This window comes from Equus przewalskii, chromosome 10 (genome assembly GCF_037783145.1).
Source record: "Equus przewalskii isolate Varuska chromosome 10, EquPr2, whole genome shotgun sequence".
Classification (NCBI taxonomy): Eukaryota; Metazoa; Chordata; class Mammalia; order Perissodactyla; family Equidae; genus Equus; species Equus przewalskii.
Genome location: NC_091840.1, coordinates 26,066,235 through 26,094,196, shown reverse-complemented (window position 1 = coordinate 26,094,196; position 27,962 = coordinate 26,066,235). Strand labels below are relative to the sequence as shown.

Sequence of the window (27,962 nt, the reverse complement as noted above, 5' to 3'; positions counted from 1 at the left end):
TTTAGACAAAATTGTCTAGGTGGCCACTTAGGGTAGACAAAAAGACCTTGCACCCTGCTCGGGGTTTCAGAGCCTTGGGCAGGTGGTGACAGGACCTTGTCCCTTCACGTCACCAAAAATTTTACTGAGCAAGGGTTTGGCACCCAATGCACATAAAGAGCCAATTATTATGGCATCAGTCTTTGGGAAAGAAAAATAGCTTTATTTACATGATCGTTCTGCAAGGGGACAGGAGAGAGATGCTCTCAGATCTGTCTCCCCGATTCAGGGCCTGGGGCAAAATTTATGGAATGAAGGACGGAGGGTCTGAAGTGTAGAGATAGATGATTGGAGGTAAGAAGAAGTGAGGTAATTAATCTGTGAAAGCATAGTCAAGCTTCATGGGTCTTCATAGGATGCATGTTCACAAAATGGTGGTGTTAAAATGATCTGAGGGTGAAGTTTTCAGCCCTTTGACATCCAAAAGGTCACTTATTGGGTATTTGCGCAGGCCCAGTTGATGGGTTGGTGGTCTCAACTGGCCTGAACCATACCAAGGGTCTTAGTTCCCGAAAAACCACTCATAATGACTCTGTTGATAAGACAGGGTCAGTTGAACTGGTCCGAGAGGGCCCATGGTTACGTTATTACCCAGTTGCCCTTGTCTGTTTCCCAGAAGCCCAGCACAGAGCCTTTCTGGGGGGAGGGAGGGGTGTGTACAATGATTTGTTCAAGGAACAGACCATTGCACTGACTTCATTTGGTCTCAGTTCCCCTCTGAGATAAACTTTAATATCCCCATTTCAAAGATGAGCAAACTGAAGTTTGGAGTGGGTAAAGTGCTTCACTCATTCATTCATCAGGCAGTTGAATGAGCAATTATTGTGCACCAGACACTCAGGCACTGGGGATACCAAGACAAAATCCCTGCCTTTACAGTCCAGAGCCAAGGTCAGACACATAAAGAGAAGAATAACACAAGGTGGATTGTGAATTATAGTTGATATTTACTGGGTACTTACTAAATGCGGGTCACTGTGGTAAGCTCTTCATGGCTTTTACTCATTCAGTCCTCCCCAAATTCTCTCAGCTAGGTACCATTATTATGCACATTTCTCAGAGATCCACACCTAAAGCACGGTGATTGCACAAAGTTTCATAAATAGCAAGTGGCAGAGCCAGGATTAATACCCAATTTGTCTAGTGCCAGCGGCCCCACCTTAGCCACCAAGTTCTACCAACCTGTGATAATAAGGCAGCACGAAGGGCATTGCCAGAGCCCCCAGGAGGGACCTCTAACGCAGCCTGGAGTTCATGGTGGTCCGGGAGGTTTCCTGAAGGACTTGGAATTAGCTAGGCAGACAAGGTGGGTGGGTAAGGAAGGGCCATTGCAGGAGAGGGAAAGGTGAGGAGGCCACCTTCTGGAAGTCTATGCAGCATCCCATGCAGGGCCTTGGGCTTGTGAGGAGGCTGCAGAAGCAGGCAGGATCCAGTCTAGAAAGGAGAGACGTCCATACCCTACAGCTAGCTATCTGGAGGTGTGAAGGGTTTTAAGCGGAGGAGAGGCTTGGCTAGATATTTACGAAGACTATCTGGGCAGCTGGGTGGAGTGGATGGGACGGAGAGAGTAATCCAGGCGCGAGTTGATGGCGGCCTGGAGAAGGGCTGGGCAGTGAGGAGGAGATAAGAAAGGTCAAAGGCTGAGTTTTCCAGATGATGATGATTTGGAGATTGTTACACAGACGACAAGGAGCAATTTTGAAGGTCACCCAGTTTCTGCTCCTAATCCAGGGGAATGGAGATGATCTGATGAGACCACTTTTGGATGCGAACCAAGGTCTTCTGGCCCCAGTCCCGTGCCCTTTCGCCTCCTGGCGCTGCCAGCGACGGTGCCTGAGCGCGGGCGCTCCGGGCCACCGGGAAACATTGCCGCTTGGCGGGGCAACCTAGCTCCGCGCACCCCTCCGGCAGCTGTGGCGGCTGCAACGCGTCTCCTGGACGCCAGAGGGCGCTCCCGCACACTCCCGGGCCGCTCTGGCCCAGTCCGTCTCGGTGGCCGCGGAAGGTGACGTGGACACGGAAGTGGTCGTCGTCGCGGCAGCGCCGGTGGGAGCAGGGCGCGGGGCTCGGAGTGCGGCGGGCGGTGGACGGGCGGCGGTGGTGGCGGCAGCGGTCTCGCACCTGCGGCGGGAGGACGCGGGAGTTGTTGGTTGGGTGCGAGTCCGCTGTGCCGACAAACGGCTTCTCAGCCCCTTTCTCCTGCCCGTCGGACCCTGGAGCTGGGATCCGCTCAGCCGGCGTCACCATGACCAAGGCCAGTAGCAAGGGCGGGAACCTCCGCGACAAGCTGGACGGCAACGAGCTGGACTTGAGCCTCAGCGACCTGAATGAGGTCCCCGTCAAGGAGCTGGTCAGTACAGTCCCGCGAGGCCTAGGCGGCCACCAGTGCCTGGCGCTGGCCCCTGCTTGGGCCGCCTCCTTTCCCGTGCCTCAGTTTCCAGGTCCTAATACCAAGAGGATGGGAGTGGGACTGAGTTCCCGGGGAGGCCGTGTCCGGCCCGGGTATTCTTCCTGGGATGTACACGTGTCACTTTGGCGCAGTTCCAGAAGATGGAGAGGAGCTGCTAGTCCGGCCCTGGGCTTTTTATGGGCCAGAAGTGAATCTCCCCGCGTTCTGGGAGCTTTCACAGCTTTCGGCGCCGTGCCCGACCCACAGTGGGCGCCCGCGGAACGGTTGCTGGAGAATGAATGAACAAATGAATGAACGGCTTGGTCCGAGAGTAGGCCTCCGGGTACACTTGGGTGTGGCCCAGACCGGGCTTTTCATTGCAGCTGGCTGCCCCAGCCCTGAGGCGGCCTTCCCTGGAGAGAGTGAAGTCTCACTGCTTGGTTGGCAAGGTCTATTCCCTACTTGGCTGAAACTGGTGGGAATCTCACGCTGCCAGTGGCCCCCCTTTCCACCCCCCTACTCCCAATCCCTACCCAGGAAACTGAGGCCTGAGGCTCCAGGGAGATTACACAACTAGTTTGTTGCAAAAGTGGAGTGAGATCGCATATCCCTGCTTTTCCCACCTGCCCCCCCATAACCCTACCTTGGATCACCTACACTTTCCTCAGTGCCTCTAACAACTACATTTGCTTCGGCACTTGGCCCAGTCTTCCCTCCTCCCTGGCTGTGTAACACCCAGGTTAGAATGGGATTCCCAGTTCATATTCCAGCTCCGCTGCTTAATAGCTGAGTGCCCTTGGCAAGCTAGTTAACCTTTGTGCCTAGATTTCCTCATTTATAAATGGTGATAATAGTTCCTATCTCATAGGAGTGTTGCAAGGGTTAAATAAGATTGTAATGTAAAATACTTGGCAGGTAGCAAATGCTGATGCATGTGGCTATTATGGCATTCTTCTCAATGTAGTATCTAAAACTTTTTTAGGTAGTCAAACTTTATTCTTGGGACTTTCTGACAGTTGGAAAGTATAGGTTGGCCCAGAGTCCTTAACTGAATTTTTTCCTCCTCCTTCACCCCAGGAAGATGGCCACTCTTGTTTCAGCCTGGCCCTAGGACCAGGAACTGTTTACACCAGGCATCTGGTCAGCGCAGCATTGCCTCTAGGGAGAAAGAAGGGTCAGTTTTGCTGAGCCTCTCCAGCCCGGAACACCATGGGAAAATGGAGATGGGCTGTGAGGGCCTTGTTTTCCCTCTGGCATTCGCTCATTAACTCATTCATTCAGTCATGAATCAGCCAACATGTATACTGAGTGCCTGGAAGGCCCTAAACTGGGGAATATGGAAATCACAAAGCTGTGTTAGACACAGTCCCTGCCCTGAAACCTAATAAGTAGGGATGCTGGAGAAAATATTAAAAGTGCTATGGAGAATTTCTAAGAATCTGTTTGTCTTTCTTGAATGTTGCACAACCGAATCCCTACTCTTTGTATTCTTCCCTAGGTCATGGTTCCTGGCTTAGTTTTTCCTCTCCTATCCCCAGGAACATTATACTTTAGTGCTGTTTTTTTTTAAAGGTCTTTCCTAATCGTGGGAACTTTCTCTGGAAAATGTTTTATTAGCAGATGTCACTGAATCATTCCGTGTTGGTTTGACATTTTGTTCTCATTCCCTTTCTTAGGCTGCCCTGCCAAAGGCCACTGTACTGGATCTGTCCTGCAATAAACTGACTACTCTACCGGTAAGATTGGCAAGTAGGCATGATTCCTTCTAGAACCCCGATGCTTCTCCCTCCTGTTTGGGGGAGTTGTGTCATATGGTATAATCTCAGGATAGGCCTGCAGGCAGGCTACAGCTGAATCTGAGTGTGTTGGGGGCGGGGGGTGGAGTGGGGTGGTTCTCTCAGTGGGAAGGGAAGCAAGGTAGAGGCCTCTTGTTTAGAACAGTGAGAAAGTCAGGCCATGAAAACTAAAGTCAGCAGGACGCTGGCTGGGTCACTTATTGGGCTCATCCTTTTTCTGCCTTTTTTTATTCCTTTGATAAACAGTTTACCTCCCTATTGCATAGAGGAGGCTAGGACCATTTTGTAAGTTGCTGTGCATTCCAGGGAGAAAGCGGTTTATGAGCAGCCTCCTTGTGCATCTTTTGATGGGGAACAGGAAAAAGTGAGGTTTTATAGGACTACTGTATCATTTTCCTCCCAATCCTTGACTTAGTCGATATACTTTTTTGTCTAGCACACCCAATCTATGGTCAAATCCTTTTGATTTTTCTTGTTCATCTTCTCCCAGTTCCCTTTTGCTCCACCTTTGTAGGTACTGGAGTCGTTCAGCCCCTCAGCCTCTCCTGGGTCGTGGCAGTGCTCCTTCACTGTCAGGCCTATTTGTTGTCATTGTTGCCTTTTCCATCCATTACTCTGGCTGCGTTACTCCTTGCTGCTCTCTTGGGCTCTGGCTCAGAGATCGAGTCTCACAAGTTGGCAGCTTCTTCATTGGATCATTAGTCCATTCCCCTCTCAGTATTCTCTGGGGCCCCACTTGTCCATAGCATCTTCCCGTAGCTATCAAGAACTGTTTCTAACGTTGAAAAAAGCACCTGAGATCCCACTTCTCTGAGAGAGTGTTTTCTGTCTCATTACAGAAGGGTGGCAATTCCTTGCAACCTGACACCTGCTCTATACTGTCAGGTAGTTACTGAGCACCCCAAGTGTACTTTCAGTCTGAGTTTGTTCAGTTGTCATGCCTTCCCTGCAGTGCAGGTCCACTGGCATTCACAAGTCCCCAGAGAACACAACTTGTGCCTCGTCAGCTGAGGTGGGAGCATCACTTCAGATGGGTGCTGAGCAAAGGCTTAATGACAAGAGGGATGTTTTGAACTGTGCTGAAGAAGAGCCAGGATCTGGGTAGGATGGGTCCCAGCCCAGTCAGTCCCTCAGTCATTCAGTCATTCAAAGAAAACTCATCGAGCGCCTGTGCTAAGTACTGTGCTAGCTGCTGCAAAGAGCACAGGGGAGAACACCGGGTGCTCAAGGGGTGCTGCATCTTTTTGGAAAATGGATGGTTGCACTGTGTTTGGCAGCTCTTGTGAAAGGTGAATATAGGGTTCTGTGAGAGGACAGAATGGGTCCCTAATCACTCCAGGAGCGATGTGGAGGATGGCTTGGAGAGAGAACTGAGGGTAAAGGAACCCACACTTATTTTGTGCCTAGTTTGTGCCAAGCCGTTTTGCATACACATCTCACTGCTTACCACCAGGAGTGATGAGTGTGATGTCCATTTTCATTGGAGGTGGAATAGCTGGGAAAAGGTAGAGTCAGGATTTACACATAGGTGCCTCTGACACATAGGTGCTCCTGGACTGTTACATCCAAGCGTGTGAGCCTGAGGCTTAGGTGTTCTCTCTTTGGCTCCTAGTCGGATTTCTGTGGCCTCACGCACCTGGTGAAGCTGGACCTGAGTAAGAACAAACTGCAGCAACTGCCGGCCGACTTCGGCCGTCTGGTCAACCTCCAGCACCTGGATCTCCTCAACAACAGGCTGGTCACCCTGCCTGTCAGCTTTGCTCAGCTCAAGGTAACAATTCATGAACTAGTGGCCAGGTGTGGCAAAGGGCTCAGGGACACGGAGCATGGCTGGAGAAAGGCTGGCAGAAACAGCACCCTGTTGGCGCTGCCCCAGATTGCTCTCCCTGCAGCTGGGACACAGAGGAGCTTTCTTCCTGCTCCTTTTGTTCCACTTGGAGGGACTCTGTGTGAACTCGGGCTTAAGCAGCCTCTCTGCCCCATCTCTTTAGAGCCTGAAGTGGCTGGACCTGAAGGATAACCCCCTGGATCCTGTCCTGGCCAAAGTGGCAGGCGATTGCTTGGATGAGAAGCAGTGTAAGCAGTGTGCCAGCAAGGTAAGACGAAGCTGCTGGTGTCGCCTTCACATCCCCCCTGGGACCTGCCTCCGCTGCCTCTTGTTTACCCCCCCAGGACACCTGCAGCTGTGTGTTGATTAAAGCACTGAGGTCTCAGTGAAACCTGTCTCCTATGAGCCTGTCAAGCAAAGGGACCTTTGTTTCTCTGTTTACTTCACACGGAGTAGAACAGTACCGTCTTCTGCCCTACTGCAGCACTTCCCTTCTTAGGAAACCAGGACCTTGTAACACTGCACTATGTCGACAGGTGTTTAAATGGGATAGAGGGTTAGGGGCTGTGGCCTTGCTGAGTCACAGTAATTGTAGAAATTTTGATAATAAAGGTGTTAGTTGTAAGTTTATAGCTGTAGACAGGCACATCTTGGGCAGATCTGGCGTTTGATTTCAGTGGAGCCCTCTGACACAAGAGTGAGGAGCTAAAGGCAGCATGGAAGGCAGACATTGCTGGTGGCCAGTAACCTTGAAGATGCCTTCCATTGCTTCTTAAGAAAAGCACTATACCCATCTCTCAGAAACGCCAACTACTGTCATTTCTTTCCCTCCAGCTTTAGAACAGATTGCTGCTTCGTCACCTGAGCGCCAGATGACTTACGTGGCTATGTTTAGGGGGCATGGTGAACAAAAAGACTGAACTTTAAATGCTAGAATTAATGTAAGCAAAATGTGTGTGTGATGGGTCTCTATATGAATCTCAAGAGTAATGGCCGTTCTTTTCTTATCATTGGCTCAGGGCTTCTTATATAGTCTCGTCATCTGTATCACCCATTGTTACAAGGAACCAAGCCCAAAGTCAGTGCACTCAAATAGCTAAGGCAACAGTTTGCCCTTAGCTGGCAACAGTACATGTCATCAGTGGAATCTTGTTTTGAAAACTTGGTGCCTTAGGTCTGTTCTGAAGAGGAACTGTAGATACCATTGACCACTCTTCCTTTGTCCAACATGCTTTACATGTTTCTCATAATCCTCATGACGCTGGGAAGTAGGTATTACTTCCATTTCTCTGACAGGAGCAACCCTCAGTATGCACACAGCTTTCATTTATCCACTTATTCATTCAACAAATAATACGTTGAGCCATATGAAATTGCTGATCCACAGAAATAATTTTTGATCCACAAAAGTCATTTTTACTGAGTGCAAATGTCTTTAATACTCACATATATCTCCCAGACAAAGCTCCAGGTGGCACAGTGCGTTGTGGATGTAGTACGAAAGCCGTGCTCCCTGGCACCGCTGCCCCAGAGCTTCAGCTGTCACCATGAGGCACTGTAGGAGAGCAGCTTGGGGGAGTCAGAATGAGGTCGCTTGTCTCCAGGAGTTAGTTTAGGTCTCACCAGCTCTGACCTTGTGGGTGCATAGGTTAGTCATAGTAACCGATCAGCATGGTGCAGAGTAAAGCACCTTTTAAAAATAATGTGTTAGGCGGCCGGCCCGGTGGCACAGCGGTTAAGTGCGCACATTCCGCTTTTTTGCGGCCCAGGGTTCGCCAGTTCGGATCCCGGGTGCGGACATGGCACCGCTTGGCAAACCATGCTGTGGTAGGCGTCCCACATATAAAGTAGAGAAAGATGGGCATGGATGTGAGCTCAGGGCCAGCCTTTCTCAGCAAAAAGAGGAGGATTGGCAGCAGTTAGCTCAGGGCTAACCTTCCTCAAAAAAATAAAAATAAAAAAATAAATAAAAATAATAAAAATAAAAATAATGCGTTAGTGCAAAAGCAGTCATCAAGTGCTTACCGTATGTAGTGGACTGGGATCGGTAGAGCAGTCTGCCCGTCAGGAGCTCACAGTCTAGACTACAGGAGTCTCTGATTTCTGGACCTGGTGTGTGTTCAGATTATTAACTCCTCATATGTTGTAGTCAGAGTAAAAAGGGACATCTCTTAAACCTCCTAGCTCTTTGTTTAGCCAGCTGTACATCCGCTAAAACCAACTGAATGCTTGGTGCTTATTTAATAGTCAGAGTTCAGAGCAACACGGGGACTTTGTACTTGGATTGCCACCATCTGTCCCCCACCATCATGCTTGACCTTCCTCCAGATCCTGCAGCTCCTCATTGAGCAGGCATGTTTTAGTAAACGTGACTCTTTGGAGAGGTGACAGCAGGTTCAAGTCCTGGGTTACTCAGAACAGGGTTCCTTGTGTCTTCACCCTAGGCTCTGGAAGGGAGCCGCTTTCGCAGGCCTGCTCCTCAGTACCTCATATGATGGGTGTGTGCTTGTCTGAAGTTTCCACAAAATAAAATAATTACATGTGAATACACGTCTGTCCTACACATTGTTTAGTACAGCAGTGAAACACAGTTTGCTGTCTTAACTTAGAATAGTTTAGGTTTTCCTCTCCTTATTAATGCAGTAAAGAAGATAAAGTAAAAAGCAGCAGTATTTATTGAACCTGTGTAATGCCGGGGCTTATGTTAGGCAGCCAGTATAAGTTAGGTAATTTAATCTTCACAACAGGCTAGAGAAGTCTGTCTTATCTCCGTTTTCCAGATGAGAAAATTGGCTCAGAAAGGTTAAGTGACTTGCTAAGGTCACACAGTTAGCAACTGGTAGAGTCAGGATCGTGTTGGGCTCCAAGCTGACATTCTGTCCCCTAGATCCGAGGAATACCAGCTTCTAAAAAATACAAACAAACCAAAAAAAAAGTCTTTTACCTCCCCCTCTCTCGATGCCCATAGTGAGAATCTGGTTGTTTCAGTCAGAGGTCATCCATTGACTGAGCTGACAAGGACTTGAGGGGCTCCGGGTGCCAGTGCACTGTGTGGTGTTTGGGCCGAATGGCTCTTTCCTTTTCTCAAAGGAAGGAGCACTAGAAGTGAGCGGAACAAGCTCTGGTCTAGGAACTCTGAAGACCCACACTCTTGGCTGTGCTGCTTTCTAGCCATGCGATGTGGACAAATGGCCCTATCAGAGCCTTGTTTCCTTCCTTTGAAATGGGAATCTAGTCAGTTCATCACACATGGATTGAGTGCCTATAATTATCTGAGCTCTGTGCTCACCTACAGACAGGACAGTAGTCCCTACTCTTAGGGAACTTGCAGTCTTAGGACTGAGGTGGATAAGGAAACTCCCCAGGACCTGAAGGAGGGGAACCTGCGGTAGCCAAAGGAGGGAGGTCAGGAGAGCATCTCAGAGGAAGTGCTGTCCGTTCATCATACAGTTGCTGGGAGAATTATATGAGATCGTGCACGTGAGAGTGTTTGTAAACGGCAGGACTTTTTAGAGATTCCAGCCGGCATTGGGTTTCACAGACTTTTTTCCCCTGAAAGCTTTAGTGACCAGGGCTCAGATGATTCTTCTCCAAGTAAGGTTGGTGCAGTAAGTTAGGATACAAAGATAGGATTGACTCCATTAGGTCTGCATTTCTGCTGGGCCAGGAGTCATCTGGGATCCTGAAAAGAGCCATCTCTCTTTTGAGACACCTGCGCAAACGTGTGAGCTGTGAAGACTACTGCTTCGAGTAATTCAGCTCCCTCCTCCCCCTTTGCAGGTGTTACAGCACATGAAGGCTGTGCAGGCGGATCAGGAGCGAGAGAGGCAGCGGCGACTAGAAGTAGAACGAGGTAGGTGGCCATCCCTTCTCTAGTCATCTTCTGGGTCCTTATCCCAGCCAGCTGATTCTCATGCTTCAGGAGCTAGAATCCAGTAAGTGTCATGAAGAGCAGTGGGGAGCAGTGTGGTGGTAGACGGTATCATCTTTATCTGACGATTTTCTCTCCAGTCCCGGCTTCTCCACTGAGCTCCAGGGTCATATTCAACTGCTTGTCTTTCATGTCTGTTTGGAGGGTTAATAGGCTTGTCAGATTAAACATGGCTAAAACAGGTCCCCTTAACCCCTCCCAGTGTCCCCCCGTAATAGGAAATCACCATCATTGCAGTTATTCAAGCCTGAAATTGGAAGGACCTCTGTGATTCTTCTGTTACTCCCATATCCAGTCTGTCAGCAGGTCCTGTACGTGACCATTTCTCCACCTCCAGATCCACCACCGTAATCACACCGCCATGCTGTGGACCGCCACAGTACCTCCTAACACGAGGTCCTGTCTCCATACCTGTGCCCTCTCCATGAAGCCATTTTCCACACAGCAGCCAAGGAGATCTTTTTAAAACATAAATCAATTATGCTGCTATTTCCTTAAAACCCTCTAATGGGTTCCAGTTGAACTTAGAATGAAATTCAAACTCAGTAACATGGCCATCAAGGGTTGCCATGGCCCAAGCCTGCTTGCTTCTCTGGCCTTGTTCCACCCACAAGGGAGAGAAAACAGTTAACTTGCACCACAGGAGTCTCTGCTGTTGCTTGAACACAGCAAGTACAGTCTCACCGTAGGGGCTTTGCTTGGTTTCCTTTTCCTTCAGATCTTCACATGACTGGCTCCCTACAGTCCTTCCTGTCTCTGCTCAGATGTTGCCAGGGGTTAACCTTAACCCTTTCAGAACCATCTAAACTAGAATGGCCATCCCACCTGTCATCCTCCATCACATCCCCTATTATTTCCTTTATGGCACCTATCGCTGTCTTTTTTACTCTTCACTTATTTATCATCTCTCTCCTTCTTTAGAAAGTAGATGACTTAGGCACTAGAACCTGGCTTGTCTTCACTGCTGCATCTCAAGCACTTAGAACAAGGCCTGGCACACAGCAGGCGCTCTGTCAACTGGATGGCTGACTCTGAGCCCCCTTACGTGAGGGCTCCCGTGGTTAGAGGAAGAATGTATGCAGTACTGGTTACAGGCAGTCCCTGAGGTGGAACTCCTGAGTTAGAACCGTCCATTTTACACGCATGGCTGCTGTGGCGCCCATGTTTACTCTGTGACCACTGCTGCTTTTGCTTCTTGACGGCACATGTTCTCTCAAGGCTGGGGGTAGCGTGTTCTTGGCATTCTCAGTGCCCAGCTGGAACCTGGAGCTTGTTTGTACGTGGAGAGGCAGTGGAAAGCTACAGTACTTATAGTACTACTATTCAGCTACATGATGGTTCAAATAGGCTTTTCAGCCCTAAGAGGACATTTCACCATCATTTGTGGCATTCTGGCTTTGGAAAAATGTACCTCAGGCTTCCAAATAACTAATTTGGAAATGCATTTTTAGAACCCAGTAATTTGTAAGTTGGGTCCTGCGTGTAAACAGGCTTGAGCTGTGAAGTGAATCTGAACGTGTCCTGTAGATCCTGAGTTGAAGTCTAGAGGTTCCCTGTGACAAACTATTAGTCTCGCTTTTTCAGGCAAACATTTCCATCGTCTCTAACCATGAACCTGAGTGCTCACTTTCTCTTCTTACTTGCCCTCCCCATGCCACATTCCTTTCCGAAGCTGGGGAAGGTAGGAATCCTGTAAATCAACACCTCCATTGTTTCTTCTCCTCGTCTCTGAGCTGTATAGTTGCTGTGCCTTCTGAATTAGCACCTAATTCTAGAGGAGCACCAGACTCAGCACCTATGCCTTTCTCATGTCCCCCTTGTTACATCACCCTAATCTCTGCTGCTTGTGACTAGAAACCCCTTGGTAAGAATCTACTCAGCAAACCCTGAGAGCAGCTTATTGCATTTTAGGGAGAGCAGAAAGACAGTTGTTTCTTTTTAATATATCTTAGGTGACCCATGGCATAAGGGAAAGGAAGCTGAAGCCATCCTTTTAGTCACTCAGGAAAGGATCCTGGAAAGTTTGCAGGAGAGAAGTCATTTTGGGGTGTATTCTCTTGCAGAGGCTGAGAAGAAGCGGGAGGCCAAGCAGCGAGCTAAGGAGGCTCAGGAGCGGGAAGTACGGAAGCGGGAGAAGGCAGAAGAGAAGGAGCGCCGGAGAAAGGAGTACGATGCCCTCAAGGCAGCCAAGCGGGAGCAGGAGAAGAAACCTAAGAAGGAAACAAATCAGGCCACAAGTACGTTTGCTCTCAGTTGCAGGGCTCCAGCAAGGGTGCCGTGGGGAGACTTGCTTACATTTTCAGGCATAGATGAGTGAGTGAGCAAGCAAGTGAGCGAGCGAGCGAGTTTGCAAACCTTGTCAGATACAGTATACTCACGCCTGGGAGTAGCTTGGAGAGTTTGCTTACAGGGAATGGCGGACCTCCTAGGGAGTGAGTGCCCAGCTGGTGTGTTTCCCCAGAGCCATGAGCTTATGTGCAGGTGTTTTGGTCAGATGTGGCTTAAAGCATTCCCAGAACAGAGTTGCACATTTTGTAGGGGTTAGATTGTAAAATCCTATGGAAAAGCAAAGATTGCTTATGGTCAGATTACACCCCAAAATCCCCCAGGTCATCTGTGAAGTGTCCAGGGTGTGCTTTGGGTATGTGGTGCAATCTCAGGAAAGCCAGCGCTGCCTATGGTTCTTTCCAAGTCGGAACAGATCACTCTCTTTTTGCTTGAACACCACAGGAATCACTTGGCCTGCATTCAGAGAGCTGTTGTATAAAAAACACGTTAGTGTTTTGCCCGAATGTGTCCAGTTGAATTTGTGTAGTGATGGCTCCATGTACAAGGGAGGATTGTATACCCTCTGGGCCCAAAGAGACCCGTGAGGGAGAGGCAGCTGAGGGGCAAGGAGCTCTGGAGGGAGGTGGGGCCCCCAGGCCCTGTTCCTGCTCACTCTCTTTGGCCTTGAGCAAGTCACCTAACCTGACCACCCTTTTTGTTTCCCTATGTAAAATGAGGATCACACCTCCTCGCAGGATAGTGATAGGATTAAATGAGAAAATCTGTGTGACAGGATCATGCAGTTCTTGGCATGTGGGTGCTCAGTCAAGTTTTCCAAAATTTGGGTAAAAATCGTGAAAACAATTTTTATCTAATTATAAATGTAATATGTGTTCATTGCAGAGAATTTAGAAAAGTTATATGTATATTATCAGAAATGACAATCCCCTGTAGTCCATTCCCAGCAGTAATCACTGTTAACAATATGGTGTACCTTCCAAGCTTTCTTTTTATATGCATCTAGTATAATAATAAGGCCATTAGCAATATTAATAACTCTTGAAACTGTTTCCCCAAATGGGGAGCACTCTATCCATGCTTGATGCCTCCTGATAGGCCCCTCCCCCTGGTCCCAGGGGGCGTGGATCGTCACCATGTTACGGAGAACTTGGGACTTGGGGACTGTGTATGCTAAGTGAGACATGGAAAAAGAGTTCCAGTTTTGAGTGTAGTCCCTTGAGATCCAAGGGAGAAGGCACTTGTTTTTGTCTCTGCAAAGCAAAGTTTTTAAGAGCTCAGATGTCCTTATGACAGTTTTCTCTTCCGGGGCTGGGGAGTTTTCGTTAGAGAAGAGGGGAGTAAGTGGATCTGCGCGGAGGAGATTAGCACTGATTGGTAGAGTGTGGGTCTCCTCAAACTGCCTCAACTGTTTTGTCTACTGTGCCTTTGTCCCTCCAGAATCTAAGTCTGGCTCTCGCCCACGGAAGCCACCACCCCGGAAACACACCCGGTCCTGGGCTGTGCTGAAGCTGCTGCTGCTGCTGCTGCTGTGTGTGGCCGGTGGGCTGGTTGCTTGTCGGGTGACAGAGCTGCAGCAGCAGCCCCTCTGCACCAGCGTGAACACCATCTACGACAATGCGGTCCGGGGTCTGCGCAGCCACAATATCCTCCAGTGGGTCCTGCAGACCGATTCTCAGCAGTGAGCTTGTCCTCAACACCCGCTGCCTCCCAGCCTTGGAGCTTGGATTCCTATGGAATTGGGTTCTGCTGGACACAACCTCTTTTTAGCGTCAGACCTACCTGCCATCATCAAATGGCTGCTGATTGGTACTTGAGACCTCCTCTTCGTAGGACTTCTTTGTTCCTTAGTCAGGGTTCCCTGGTGGAATGAGGAGAAATGGGAGGTGGGGACAGTTACCTGCATGCCTAAAGGAACAGGCTGGGGGGTAGGAAGAGGAAAGAACATAGCCTTTTCTAGTTGTTATACAAAGCTGTGTAAAGGCAAGGCTTGTTTCTACTAAATGGTCAGCTGTCACTACATTTATACCTTTTTTATGTCACAAACCCTCTTTCATTCCTCCCTGGGTAGCCAGGGCAGATCAGGAGGCAGTGTGTTTTTGGGGACTAGGGGAACACCACACTCAGCAAATCTAGCCTAAATTGGGGGGGAGGGGATACCTATTTTCTTAAGGACCTCAGACATTCAGACATTTTAGTGACCATACAAACTCTCAGGCCGTGAAAGGGACTTCAGGATCATCCAGTCTAATGTAACACCTGCAGACAGGAAAACTGACCTTCCATGACTTCCCTACAGTCTCCCAGCTAGTGTGAAGCAGAACTCCAGTATCCTTTCTTTTCCATCATTTTGCCTGCTTTGTAATGTCCCGAGAGGACAGAACTCACACCAGAATTGAGCATCTCTCAGCCAGAGTATAGAATCTTCCATGGTAGACAGATTTATGACCCACAAATGGAAATCTCATTGCCATGAGGGTCTTGGGCAGCTCCTGTGGAGTCCCCCCACAACTCGTGGCTTCCATAAAAGGGGGATGGTCCAGATTCCTTGCCTCAATCTTAGAGCATTAACTCGCTAATTGCCAATAACCAGGAAGGCAGACCCTTGAAAGCCACATTGTCTGTGACAGTTCTGTTAATGACCATCTGTTAGTTGGTGTGACTAAATACCTCAAAGGCAACCTGGAAACTCAAGCTTCATGGGGACTGGGGTTTAGAATTGTTTCATTCTGGACCTATAACTACACCTGTGCAGTGAAGGGAAACCAGCAGCACCATGGAGTTTAAGAGCAGGGTGTTCACTAATGACCAGCACAGAAAAGGGCAGGACCGTCCATTCTCCTCTGCCAGATTAAGCGTTTTGTTACTCTGTGGCCTCCTTTGCCTCATCTTTTCACAGCAGCTGAATGAAGGGATCAGAAATGGCCATGTCGTGGGGCTCATTCACTAAAAACTCCCAATTGCAAGCTCCTTGCCTCCCCCCAGGGAGAGCAGGAACCTGTCACAGTTCAGAGACAAAGGTCAGGGTCCAGTTTTTTAGCCCTAGTGACCCATTTGGATAAGACTGCCACTCACAACTGTCTTGATATTGGAAGAAATGACTTGTTCTCTCCTCTCCCAAGGATAGCTCTGCTGCGTAGGCCCACACCTTACTCAGAATCACTATACATTCCTAGTCTTCCTCCAAGCTCCGGAGCCAGAGGTACAAATGCTTTATTGAATCTAAACCCAGAGTACATAAAATGAGATTGAGAGAATACAGAAGGCAGCATAGTGATCACACCCCTGTTCCTTGGCTGGTCGAGGCAGCTCCAGTGGGTGAGAGGAAGGCTGGAGCACATCCAGCCTAGTCACCAACCCACCGAGGGAAGTTCACTCATGATCTTGAGATTTGATGCTGCAGCTCTTTTGGATTTCTGCAATTATTAAATATGTGTCTGAGTGGTCTGTCTATGTTCCTTTGTCTTTTGAGGGCTGGCAGGGGTAGGGGTGGTTCGTACATGGCAGCTGATTTTTGACAGGAGGGGAACATTAAATGCTGGTGAAGGTAGAGGCAAGTATCTCAGCCTTCTGCCCCAAGTTGACAGGGAGACTTTCACAAATAATGACACCCAGGAAAGAGTCTGTTGTAGGCCTGACCCAGGGTTGGGCTCCGGGAGGCGCTTCCAATCTGCACTGTAGTCATGTTCTGAGGTGGGTGAGGTCGCAGTCTCTCTCTAGTGTTTCATCCTTGTCCTTGAGGGCTAGCATCAGTCTGCACTGTCTAAAGAGAGATCTGGCTGCAGAGTGGTCATCTGAAGGTAGATACGCCTGGACAGCTCTGGTCCAACCCGGCGGGAGGTGGATGTCACGCCTTCCCCACGACGCACCTGTATGCTTGCAAGCAAATTCTGGCGTTCTTGCTCCGAAAAACACCGCTTATAAGCCTGAAAGTAGTAAATGATCTCTTAATACCATACCATCCATGGGCATTCCTCATCCATGAACAAGGGGGGTGGTAAACTTGGGTTGGGGATGAGAACCTGTCCTCCCTCCCCAGTCAGTGTTAACAACTCTGATCTTAGCAGACCTGCACTGTTGACCTACAAGGCATTCTTGGGCCCTCATCAATGCTGTCCATGGAAGCCATCTGGGAGTCCAGTAAGGCCAGAGGGTGCTGCTGGGCGGTGACCCCTGGAACAGCATACCTGGACCAGGAGCTGTGGGGAGGGATAGGCATCCACAACAGCACTGGCCATTTCCAGGCTGACTCGGTTCAGCTGCTGAATCTGTCTCCTCCAGACCAGTGCAAGTCCTCTGCCAGCGCGATCCACCTTTGCCCCTCCAGCCCAGTCACTCTCCAGGCAGAAGGAGAAACTAGTTTGATCTCGGAGCTTCCTGCAAACAGCACAGTTGAAGAGCTGTGAGTTACTTGTTACTCTCCTGTACCTGTTCCCTTAACTAGGAACTTAAAACCTTCCCTCCTCTGAACTCAGAAGAGGTGGGCACAATATTATATCTGACCCATATAGTGCTCGCTTTGTTCCCAAGCAGTGCTAGTTGATTTCCTTAAAAGCAACATCTAGTCCTTTCTCATTGAGAGAGAAGGTACCAGAAAAGTACTGGATTCTTTTGCATATCTTGAGATTGTTTTGTATTGACCAAGAGGGAATGTGCAAGGGGTAGGCGCAAGGGACTAGGTATCAGGCAATTGGGAGCCTAGTTCTGGTTCTAACCAGCTAGGAGTTAGACAAGTCAGTCTCCCCCAGGCTCAGTTCCCTCAGGTATAAAATCAGAGACTTGGACTGGATGGTCTTAGGTCCCATATTAATTTTAAATTCTGACTATGAACACTCCTTGAACTAAGTAGGCTAAAAATTTGTTTTATGGGGTCTTATTACATTGTGATCTGGCCTGTAATGAATTCTGGTAACTTGACCTGCTGGTAACCCAGTTCCAACCTGCAGAACAGAAACTTACACACAAGCTAAAGCAGAACATTTTAGGGGGACAGCTAGAGGGCTCTTCCCAAGAATGCCCAGCGGAGGTCAGCCCCTTCTGCCTCAAGCTTGAGAGACAATGGGCTGACAGCAGAGTTGAGGGGAAAGGGACATCTTTGGGTACCAGAACCGCTGTAAAGGACGAGGCCCAGCGGTGGAGCCAGGACTTGCCAGGGGCACTCACTTGAAGGGCGCCTCAGCCACAGCCTTTGTGAAGGTGCATGCAAAGTCAGCCAGCTCTTTCCAGCTCTGCACAATTTGAGCCTGTGCTTGTGTGTGTAGCTGCAGATCCACCAGTGCCTAGAAACCCAAAAGCAAGATGGACTGGAAGGGCGGGGAGAGACTAGTTTGAAGTTGTTCTCCTCTTGTTTTCACTGAAGCTGCACCCCAGCCCCTTGGCTCCCCGTTTGGCCCCTTCTCTCTTACTCAGTGCCAAGGTGGAAAGTTGTACCGAGCAGGCATTTTACTGTTTATCAATAGCAAAGCAGACCCCCAGGCTGACTCAGGCAACAGGAAGTTCTTACCTCTTCTATGTCTACCCTGGACACCAGGGGCCCCGGGTTGGCCTCCTGCTGTCTTTGCTGTTTCTTCTTGGCCAGTTCTCTATTTGCCACTCCCTGTTTCCTTCTCCTTGGAGGATTCGGAGCACTGCAGCAGGGGAGGACATCAAAGAAGGGCAGCAGCTCCAGGCTGAGCTCAGGTAGAAGAGGTGTGAGAAGACTGGACCAGTGTCCCACAGGGCTTATCAGGGACCCTATCTTGGAGAGGGACCCAGATCTTGGATGAATAAATTCACCCCTTTTGGCCCAGGAGTTGCCCCTGTTAATGCTAAATCTCGAGGACAAATCCAAACCTGAAGGATTTCTCCTGATCCACAATCACCAGTGACAGAGCTTTCCCCGCTGTCCTTGCTGTGATGTCAGTGACAAAGCTCCGAAGTGTTTCCTTCCCTTTCTCGGTGCTGCCCAGACTTCCCTGTGTGAAGGGGCAGAAGCTGCATTAATTTTTGCTCCCTAGAATCAACCTCGGTCCCATGCGTCAGCACCGCCCCGCCTTTGGCTCTGCCCACCTGCTTGAAGTTATAGATCATGGACACAAACGCCTCTGCCTGGAGCAGCACCAGGACCATCAGCTCCTCCTTCCAGCCCTCCTCTCCATCCTGCCAAAGGATGCGGAACCCAGCAGAAGGAGGCAGATCAGCAGGTGCTCAGCACCTGCGAGAGAGTCCCGGGCCTTCTGGGTGAATGAACTCACCTCCACCAGCCTAGCCCATTTTGCATTATCTTTTTTCCTCTGGAATGAAGTCACAGTGGCAAAAAACAATAACACATGATCCTGTCCCTCCCAGTGCTCAACTATTCAACCTTGGTGTACTGCATCTCAGAGGCAGCAAACAAGCAAGGAGCTGAGATGGGCTGAGCAGTGACTGCCAATATCCCTATGCATTTTGGATAGGGGAGTGGAGGGAAGGAGACTCTTCCAAAGGACTTGGGACAAACAAGTAACTTGGACTTTGAGGGCAGATGCCACCTATGAGGTGAGTGGCCCTTTAAACACATGGGTTTTGTGTGACAAAGATAAGAACCATAAGGGAAACGTCAGTCTGTGAGAGCGCCTCCTCTTCACCACAGTCAGGGCACAATCAAATGACGCCAAGGCCGCCTCCCGGCCCACAGTCCCCAGCAGAGCAGTACCGTGGAGCGATGGGGAGCAGGACTGCAGAGCTTTCTGACTGGGTCTATAAGCAAAAGCCAAGACTCATACTACAGCAAAATGTAGGTGGGAGGGGCTCTGGGTTCTAGTTCCCGCCCAGCCACTGACCAGTGTGATCCATCACAAGGCTTTCAACTTCTCTGAGCCTCAGTATCCCCAACTGTGATGTGGGGAGAAGTCCTTACAGGATAACTGTTACTGAAACTGCCCTAAATCAAGAGATCCAAACAAGAGAGGAAAAAATCTTAATGTTTCATCAATACACTCTTGAAAATGAGGGGTGGAGTATTCTGGATTCGCAGGTAAGAGGAGTGGAAGGACAGGAGCTGTAGTAACCAGGGAAGCCAGGAGAGGGAAGGAACACTTACTGAGTGCCTACGACGTGCTTGGTGCTTGGCTATCTCATTTAGTCCCAACAAGAGAAGGGACTGAAAGGGACGTAACCGTGGCCTCACTTTATACATGAAGCACGAAGAGATGAAATAATTTGCCCAGGGTCATAGCGATAAAGCCATGAGGCTGGGATTCAAACACAAGCCCGCCCATTCCCAAAGCCCAGTGAGAGAGAACTAGGAATCCTGTGCAGATTATCTTCTCTGCCCAAAGATCCACTCTCCACCCGTCCCCACTCTGCTCTCTGCCGGAGGTGATCTCTACACACCACATCACAAGGGCCGCCCGTCCACTGGCAGGGTATGGCCAGTGGGAATGCAGCAGGCGATTGGAAAGAGGGAGGAGTGAAGTCAGGCCATGTCTTCCCCTGGCTCCCTCCCAGTGGGGTCGCCTAGGGTTGGCTATGCTCCTCTACTGGATGTCAAGCTTCTCTCAAGGTGGGTCCTCTCTACATTTCTCTCTCCTTCCTGACTTTTGCAACCTCATCCCTTCAGGCCTAGGCATGGAAACAGCTATGCCAGTGGTTCTCAACCAGGGGCGATTTTTTCCCACAAGGGACATTTGGCAATATGTGGAGACATTTTCAACTGTCACGACGGAGGGGAGGGAGGGGTGCTATTGGCGTCTAGTGGGTGGATGCCAGGGATGCTGCTAAGCATTCTACAATGCACGGGACAGCCCAGCACAACAGAATTATCCGATCTGAAATGCAAACAGTACCTGAGGTGGAGAAACTGGTTAATGCTGTTATTACCCTGAGGTACTGCGCTGTCCCCTGTAGTTTCCTTGTACCCTGCCCAAGCCTTGGAAATCCTCCTCAAATTATCCTAAGTCGAGCGTGCCATCTATTTTCCTGCTGGGGCCTTGACTGATAGATATCCTTTAGAATAAAGGCATGTTTATCCTGTAACTCTAAGGGGGAGGGGAGACATCAGCCAGAAAAGCCCTACCTCGGCTGGCCCAGCCCTCCTCCTCCAGGTGATGCTGCAAGGCACGGCCTGTGCCTCAATCACACAGCAGCACTCCATGGACTGCAGTGCTCCGAGAAGCTGGCCCCCACCTCCCATTTGTAAAAGCACTGCAACAGATGGGAAACGGGCTGTCAGTGGGTGGCCCAGAGGCAGTTAACTCAGCAAAGAGTGAAGATAGATGCTATGAGGACCTGGATCGAGCACCACAATGATGTGCTTTAAGCATTCCTCTGGCCTCTGAGCTTTCAGCCTGTTAACCAGCGCTGCCTTCTTCTTCCTTTCCTGTTGTCTCAGGGTGTTTTCCTTCTGGCTTGCTTGTCCCCGCTGCTGGCATTCCTGTGTGCCTTTCTTCTGGACCTTCTGACTATGCTTGGTTCTCTTCTGAGGCAGGGGTTCCTCAGCATTTGTTTTGGTTTCTATCAAGCTGTTGCTCTGGACAGGGCAGGTAGCTTGGCAGGCTGGAAGCTGACGGTGTGAATTGTCTACCAAAAGGTCTTTGCTATTTAATGCACGCCTCTCTGAGGTGTCATGGAGGGGAATATCAGGGATCTTTGGAAAGGGCTGTTCTTTCCAGTCACATGATGCTCTTTCTTTATTTTGATGACCCAAAACCCTTTTAACTGGGAAACGAGACTCCTCAGGGCTCAGCTGCTTGTGGGTCAAAAACTTACGTGTAAGCCTCTCAGCCAGGGGAATAAACTCCTCCTCATCGTCACTTCCACTGCTTAGCACCCTGACCGGCTGGGTTTGTGTGACAGTTGCAGCTACATCTGGAACAGGTGATGGATCTTTCAACCTTGGTGATGAAGGACAGGAAGCCTCAGAATCTGAGGCGTCAACCACTACAATCTTCTCCTCCCTCTGAGGGTGCCTCCTCGTTGTTGAAGATGGTCCCTTCTTCAGAAAGGTAAACGTTGGCAACTCCTCAGAGTCACTCTCACTGGATTCCAGCGAGAGTGATGACTTCTTTAGAGCCATCAATACTGCTATCAGATTAATTCCCTAAAAGGAAAAGAGAGATGAGATGCACTCAATCAATTCAGTCTACTAGATGTGTTCTATCGCCTAGCTTTATGGGAGTAAATACAACAGACAGAGGGAAATAGAGAAACAGAGAACTAGGACACGGTCCTAATGCGTTTATTCTGGAACTCAGAACAGCCACGTCTGTAGTCTAACAGAAACTCACTTCAGATCCTTTCTAGGTCAACGTGAGGTATAAACAAAGTGGAGGTTACTATTACAAAACTTCAACGGGGTGATAACACCACCCTCTTGTTGATGTCCGCATTTGAATTGGAGATGCCCAGTCATCCGCTTTTAAAAAATTGAGATATAGGGGCTGGCCCTGTGGCCGAGTGGTTAAGTTCGCGTGCTCCGCTGCAGGTGGCCCAGTGTTTCGTTGGTTTGAATCCTGGGCATGGACATGGCACTGCTCATCAAACAATGCTGAGGCAGAGTCCCACATGCCACAACTAGAGGGACCCACAACGAAGAATATACAACTATGTACCAGGGGGCTTTGGGGATAAAAAGGAAAAAAATAAAATCTTAAAAAAAAAAATTGAGATATAATTCACATACTGTAAAATTCATCCTTTTAAAATATACAGTTCAGTGGGTGGTTTTTGGTATATTCACAAGGTTGTACAACTCACTACTACTAATTCCAGAACATTTTCATCACCCCCCCCCCCTCCCGCCAAAAATTCCATAGCCATTAAGCAGTCACTGTCCATTTTCCCCTTCCCCTAGCCCTTGGCAACCACAAATCTACTTCTATCTCTAAGGATTTGCCTATTCTGCATATCTCGTATAAATGGAATCATACAGTATGTGGTCTTTTGTGACTGGCTTCTTTCACTTAGCATAACATTTTCAAGGATCATTTCTATTGTAGCATGTGTCAGTACTTAATTGCTTTTCATGCCTGAATAATATTCCACTGTGTAGATATGCCACATTTTATTTATCCATTAATTACTTGATATATATTTGGTTTGTTTCCATTTTTTGGTCATTACAGTAATGCTGCCATGAACATTCACATCCAAGTTTTTGTGGGGACATGTTTTCGATTGTCTTGCATATATACCAAAGACGGCAGTTGCTGGGTCGTATATAAGAGTCATTCTTCCAACAAATATTTACCAGCGCTGTAGGTGTGAGCCGGGATGAGCCACGTAACCTTTTTTGGGCCTCGCTTTCTTCTTTAGTAAAATAGGAATAACAACAATACCTACTTTATAACGTTGTGAGAACTAAATGAAAGCATGCACCTGCAGTGCTTAGTACAGTCTCTGCCACACAGCAGGCGCTCAGTAAAGTAAGCTGAAGGACTAGGGAGGGACCTCATCCCTGTCCCACCCTGGGCCTCGGCTGACTCGGGCAAAATGATGGGTCGGACAAGCCGGCCCCGCCGGGCGCGCTCCGCGCCTCTCACGCCGGCCCCCGGGCGGGGTGGTTCGCCTACACTCCGCGGCGGAGGCTCTGGGCGCCCTGACCACCAAACCCCAGCGGAGCGGGGCTCAGGGGAGAGCCCTGCCCCGCCCGCCCGCCGCGCCAGCACCCCCAGCACTCACCTGCGACTTCCCGCGCCACTCTTTCAACTGCCCGGCAGGCCCCGGAAGTAGATCACCCGGTAGCGGAAGCAGAAGGTTTCTGAGACCGGAAGCGAGTTTCGGCAAACATGGCGTCGGCGGTGCTGGCTCTGCGGACGCGGATAGCTGGTAACCGGACCCCGTGGTCCTTGCGGGTTGAGGGGTGGAGGCGGAGTAGGGACTTTGCAGGGAGCCTGGGGTGGAGGCCATTTCTTGCGAAGGACCCTGGGTGCGGAGAAGGGAGTGTCTGGGGCCCACGAGGTTTGCCGGACGGCTGTCGCTGATCGTGTGACACATCTAAGGCACCGAGCCCTGTGGGCGGTGGTTCGAGGAGCACGTGTCCTTCCTCTGCCTGGCTTACAAGTACAGCTTTCCTGGCGGTTGGTGACATGGGCACGCCGCTTCCCCTCTCTGGGTTTGTTTGGATCCCTTCACCTATAAAAATGGGTTAATAACATTGGCACTTTGGAGCTCAAACAGTTAATACGTTCCTTCAGCAGATTAAGTGCTTTGTGCCAAACACTGTGGTAGGTGTTGGGGATCTCAGAGAAGACGGAGACATAGTCTCCATCCCTTGGACGCTTCTTCTAGTGGATAAACCAATAAATGAGCGCATAAATAAAATGGTTGTAAATGGAGACAAGCGCTGTGAAAGAAAGTAAAACTGTTTCTGTGTGTCTTTTTGGGGGGGGTTGGGTTGTCAGGGAAGCTCTCTGAGAAGGTAACATCTGAGTTAGGACCTAAAGGATGACAGGAGGCCTAGCCTTGGAAGAGAGTGAGGGCAAGAGAGTGACTTGACCCCCTTTTACATTTTGAGAAGCAAACCATTGCTCTTATGTGAATTTAAAGGGGATAGGAGTGGAACTGAGGAAACCAGATGGGAGGCTGTAATAGTAGTAGCTCTGATGAGAGATGACTTAGCTAAGATGTTGGTAGAGTCAGTGAACTCGGAGGGAAATGGATGGATCCGAGATCTGTTTTGAAGGTAGAATCCACAGAGCTTGCTGGTGAACTGGGTATGTGAGCTGAGCAAAGGGAAGGAATCTGTAGTGATTCCTTGATTTTTGCTTAGGTGGTAACGTCATTTACTTTGAGGAGGAGGATGTGGAGTAGGGTGAAGGGCAGAGATGTGTGAGTGGGATAATATAGGTAAAGCAAAAGCCCAGTTTCTGAGCTTAAGTGAGTGAATGAGTGAATGAATAGGTGTTTATATGTAGGTAGATCCTGGTGCTGGGCATTTAACATGTTGTCTCTTTATCTCTGGTGCTTTGCCCCAGCCTGGTCTCTGTTCGCATTAGAACTTTAGAAGCCTAGGCTTCAGGAACTCTGAACTTAGAGGCTCCAGAGACCCACAAGGCTTCTCTAAAGACCATGGCATAGCCCTGATTAGCCATGGCTGTGTCTGGAGACCTGAAGGCAAGGACTGCCAGCCCTGGGCTTGTCATATAGCAGGCGGCTTCCATCTTGGTTAGTATGCATTTTAGTGCACTTTCCTTTTTAAAATAAATGCCATTGAGCACTTTGGAATGAGTATGGAGAGGTCAGATTAACAAGGGCAGGGTGTCAGTCTTCTTGGTTAGACCTGTGCTTGATGGGCTTGCTGAAGAGAGTCCAGCCTTCTGGGATGGCCAGGAGCCTGTGGGAGCCACCCTCAGAGAAGCTGCCCTTTTTGTTTACAAGTCTCTGGTGTGCACTGGATGGGTGGATGGCTAAGAAAGTGGTGGATGAGGCCCAAGTAGGAGCCTCTCTCTGGGTGTCCTGTTGCTGGGCTCTGTGGTCTGGCCCCTCCACAGTGCGTGGAGCCTTGAGGGATGTGGTAAGTGAGGCTGAAACAGGCAGCTCTGTGATGTCCTCTTGCTGGCTTCTGTTTCTGTGGTGTTTGTTTCTCAACAGGACTGAATGTGTCAGGACCCAGGGCACATGGTGTTTACTTAATATTTCCCTGCTGCCCTCTTCCCCTGGCCACACACACACAGTCTGTTGCAGTGCTTACACCCTGGACAATACAAGTAGTGACTTGTCCCCCGCAAACACAGTCAAGTGGCATTTCTGCTCACATATCTTCCGCACCTCCCCTGCCACTGCCCCCTGCCATCCCTCAGCTTAGCAAATGGCCCATTGAGTCAGGGAAAGAGTCTAGTTGGGAGCCTCTCCGTCTGAACAACATGTCTGTTCTCTCTGCTGTTGTAGCCCTGCTGAGCCCGCCTGAGGCCGCAGCTCTTGCCGTCAGATATGCATCCAAGAAGACAGGTGGCAGCTCCAAAAACCTTGGTGGAAAGTCACCAGGCAGACGCTTTGGCCTCAAGAAAATGGAGGGTGAGGGTGTGCCTTGGCTTCCATCTCCCAGCTGCACCCTACCCTCCTGCCCCTGGCATTCCTTTGAAGAGCCGGAAGACCCTGCAAGTGCCTGGCCCTCACTCTCCCTTAGCTCATGAGAGCATTTGGCTCCAGATTAAAGAGGCAGATAAGACCTGAGGTGGGGTGGGGGCCCTGAGGAAGAGCAGATGTGAACCTTGGCCATGCAATTGGAGAGAGGAGGCTGCTGGGTGGGGGCCGGGGGTCTACTTGTGTCGGACCATCTGGGAGTTGGTTTTATCCAGCGGGAGACTTAGAGGTTGGCACGCATCATTTGAGCCATCCTGTGTTCTTAGTAGCTCATCGTGCTGCCCCATCACTGGGGCCCAGAGTCAGCACACTTGTGGACTTCTCTTCCAGGTCACTATGTTCATGCTGGCAACATTCTTGCGACTCAGCGCCACTTCCGTTGGCACCCAGGCGCCCACGTGAGTTTTTTGTGGCCCTCCCCGCTTTTTTCTTTTCTAGGACCACCTCTCCATGCTCCTAACACAGCAACAATAATAATATCAGTTGCATTTATTGGGTGCTTATCAAATGCCAAGCATCCTTCGTCCTTATCCCATCCCTGTGAGGTAGTAGGTATCATCTCTGTTTCACAGGTAAGATGCCAGAGACCTGGAGAGTGGAGGGGCCCAAGGGACAGAGCTGGGATTTAAACCGGGTCTGCCTGACTCGCAATCCCTGTGTTTTGCCTGGTATAGCATTAGCCTGGGTCTCTTGGATCTCCTTTCTAATCCCTAGTTCTTGGAGGAGATGCCTAGTGATTTAAGTTATTTTTTGAATCTTGGGAAACTAATTTCAACTTGTTCACTTTTCCTTATTTCTAATAATTTCTCTTTTGCATAAAGTTTTTATTAGATGGCTGAAAGAGAGCTTGAATTTAGTAAAATAGAATTCAGTGTGCTAGAAATTAGGTCCATACCAGGCAGGGATTTCAGTTTCAGCAAGCTGGGATTACTTTCTGAGGTAGAAAAGTTCTTGTTAACACAAATCTATGCTATACTCTTTACATTATTTTAAATATTAGTTTAGTTTCCTTTGTAATCTATCCGCCCTCCACGCCCCCTGCCCCACCCCCCGACTGTCCCCTTTTTGTCAGTTTTAGTAGGTACAGAAAGACTGATGGTAGCTCATAATTATTTCAGAAATGCTAATTTGTATGTAAATTGATTGTATTTGTGTAGCTTTGTCTTTTAGAACTTGAGACCTTGGCTATGTGGCTATGTTAACTGTTGGGACTTGCTAAAATAATAACGTCAACAATAATAAAAGCTAACATGTTTTGAGTGAGTCAGTATGCTAAATTTATTCAACCATTTCTTTTTTTTAATTGAGTTCAGGTGACCCTGGAGTAGTGAATATTTGTCCCCATTTTATAGATGAAAGAACTGAGACAGTGAAGTCAAGCACCTTGCCCAGATCACACAGTGGCACGTAGTAGTGCTAGGATTTGCACCAGGCATCCTGGCTCCACAATCCATTCTTTTAATCAGAGAAATTCTGAATAATGCTTGACTGCCTGGTGAAAATCACCACACATCCAATCTCAAGTTCTAAAAGAAAAAAGTTAAAATATATACAGTTAAAAAGCTGCGTATCCAACACATAGTTTAATCTCTTTGCTCGTTATTTCTCATCTGAAAAACAGGGTTAGAAATAGTGCCTACTTCACAAGGTGAGAGTTGACTGAGTTAATGTATATGAAAGAGCTTGGAACATCCCTTACACACAGTGAGCACTGTATAAGTGTTGGCTGGTATTATTCTTGTTGTTTTATTAGCATGTGCCTTATCCATATAGCTTTAGTCTATACTTTCCACAGAGCCTGAACTTTATAGATCACTGTATAGATGAAAATGTATTTCAAACTACTGTTTAATATGACAACTCCAGTGTTTTTTAAGTCTAAGTGAAGCAAGCTCGCAGGGGCAGTGATTAGGGGCATTTTCCTGGGCCTGTTTGGGGATCTATTTGGTATGGCTTCTGGCCACTTGCAGAGATGTGGGTCCAGGTATCAGCCATCAGGGACTGAGCAGCCACCAGGATTGGCTGTTGGAGTTTTCTTTTCCCTCCTCTGTCATGGAGTCAGTAGAGAAGTAGAAGGCAAGGAAGGGCCAAGCAGTGGGAAAGGGAACCCAAGATGGAGCTTTCTGAACCTCCCCCCTTTGGCCTCAGGGCCTGAATCCTTGAGTGAAGTCTGTCCTGAAGCCGTGGGATGGACCCCCTGGCTGTCTGTCCAGCTGACCAGGTCTATATGTTGCAGGTGGGGCTGGGGAAGAGGAAGTACCTGTATGCCCTGGAGGAGGGGGTAGTCCGCTTCACTAAGGAGGTCTACGTGCCCAATCCCAGCAACTCGGAAGCTGTGGATCTGGTTACCAGGCTGCCCAAGGGTGCTGTGCTCTACAAGACTTTTGTTCACGTGGTTCCTGCCAAGCCTGAGGGCACCTTCAAACTGGTTGCTATGCTTTGAACTCCTGGTTGAGGCCATTGGACAGAGACTGGAGCCCAGCTCACAGGAGAGGGTGGTACCAGGAGAAGACAAGGGTTAGGGTGATGACATGGCCTCCTGAGGAAGAAGTCTGCTTGATGGTGACTGCAGGACACTCTGTGAAGTGACTGACTGGGAAACCCTTTGGGAGACCTGACCTGAGCCAAAAATAAAGTTAGCTGGAGTCATGA

General features: G+C 49.2%; 3 protein-coding genes across 6 annotated transcripts; 2 read left to right on the top strand and 1 right to left on the bottom strand.

Annotated features, from left to right (window-relative positions):
• The first annotated feature begins 2,073 nt into the window (after window positions 1–2,073).
• On the top strand, window positions 2,074–15,716 carry LRRC59 (leucine rich repeat containing 59). The gene is made up of 7 exons (XM_008517977.2): window positions 2,074–2,389; window positions 4,105–4,164; window positions 5,837–5,995; window positions 6,216–6,320; window positions 9,833–9,905; window positions 12,047–12,220; window positions 13,710–15,716. Exons 1-7 carry the CDS (start codon window positions 2,285–2,287, stop codon window positions 13,952–13,954), a joined length of 921 nt encoding a protein of 306 aa, XP_008516199.1. The 5' UTR covers window positions 2,074–2,284; the 3' UTR covers window positions 13,955–15,716.
• On the bottom strand, window positions 15,443–23,360 carry EME1 (essential meiotic structure-specific endonuclease 1). 4 transcript variants are annotated; one of them, XR_011523084.1, is made up of 9 exons: window positions 22,908–23,360; window positions 20,517–21,327; window positions 20,305–20,432; window positions 18,318–18,407; window positions 18,102–18,223; window positions 17,773–17,896; window positions 17,433–17,572; window positions 16,457–16,646; window positions 15,443–16,195 (listed from the first exon to the last, which is right to left on the bottom strand). XR_011523084.1 is itself a non-coding variant. In XM_008517973.2 (9 exons), the coding sequence occupies exons 2-9, from the start codon at window positions 21,301–21,303 to the stop codon at window positions 16,019–16,021; spliced, it is 1,734 nt and encodes a 577-aa protein (XP_008516195.1). In that variant the 5' UTR covers window positions 21,304–21,327; window positions 22,908–23,006; the 3' UTR covers window positions 15,443–16,018. The 4 variants fall into 4 exon arrangements, 3 of the variants coding, with proteins under 3 accessions (XP_008516195.1, XP_008516198.1, XP_008516196.1); XM_008517973.2 differs by having other exon boundaries at window positions 17,433–17,548; window positions 22,908–23,006; XM_008517976.2 differs by having other exon boundaries at window positions 17,433–17,548; window positions 20,997–21,327; window positions 22,908–23,006.
• MRPL27 (mitochondrial ribosomal protein L27) lies at window positions 22,946–27,962 on the top strand. The gene is made up of 4 exons (XM_008517978.2): window positions 22,946–23,054; window positions 25,116–25,241; window positions 25,641–25,708; window positions 27,547–27,962. Exons 1-4 carry the CDS (start codon window positions 23,015–23,017, stop codon window positions 27,751–27,753), a joined length of 441 nt encoding a protein of 146 aa, XP_008516200.1. The 5' UTR covers window positions 22,946–23,014; the 3' UTR covers window positions 27,754–27,962.

Excerpts from the sequence above, each read along its gene's own strand:
- LRRC59 (XM_008517977.2), top strand. The coding sequence starts at position 2,285 with ATGACCAAGGCCAGTAGCAAGGGCGGGAACCTCCGCGACAAGCTGGAC. Across the intron at positions 5,996-6,215 it reads TCAGCTTTGCTCAGCTCAAG|AGCCTGAAGTGGCTGGACCT; the intron begins GTAACAATTCAT and ends CCATCTCTTTAG. Across the intron at positions 6,321-9,832 it reads GTAAGCAGTGTGCCAGCAAG|GTGTTACAGCACATGAAGGC; the intron begins GTAAGACGAAGC and ends CCCCCTTTGCAG.
- EME1 (XM_008517973.2), bottom strand. The coding sequence starts at position 21,303 with ATGGCTCTAAAGAAGTCATCACTCTCGCTGGAATCCAGTGAGAGTGAC. Across the intron at positions 18,408-20,304 it reads GGAGGGCTGGGCCAGCCGAG|GATGGAGAGGAGGGCTGGAA; the intron begins GTAGGGCTTTTC and ends ATCCTTTGGCAG. Across the intron at positions 17,549-17,772 it reads CCAGGGTAGACATAGAAGAG|GCACTGGTGGATCTGCAGCT; the intron begins GTAAGAACTTCC and ends TTGGGTTTCTAG.
- MRPL27 (XM_008517978.2), top strand. The coding sequence starts at position 23,015 with ATGGCGTCGGCGGTGCTGGCTCTGCGGACGCGGATAGCTG. Across the intron at positions 23,055-25,115 it reads TCTGCGGACGCGGATAGCTG|CCCTGCTGAGCCCGCCTGAG; the intron begins GTAACCGGACCC and ends CTGCTGTTGTAG. Across the intron at positions 25,709-27,546 it reads GTTGGCACCCAGGCGCCCAC|GTGGGGCTGGGGAAGAGGAA; the intron begins GTGAGTTTTTTG and ends TATATGTTGCAG.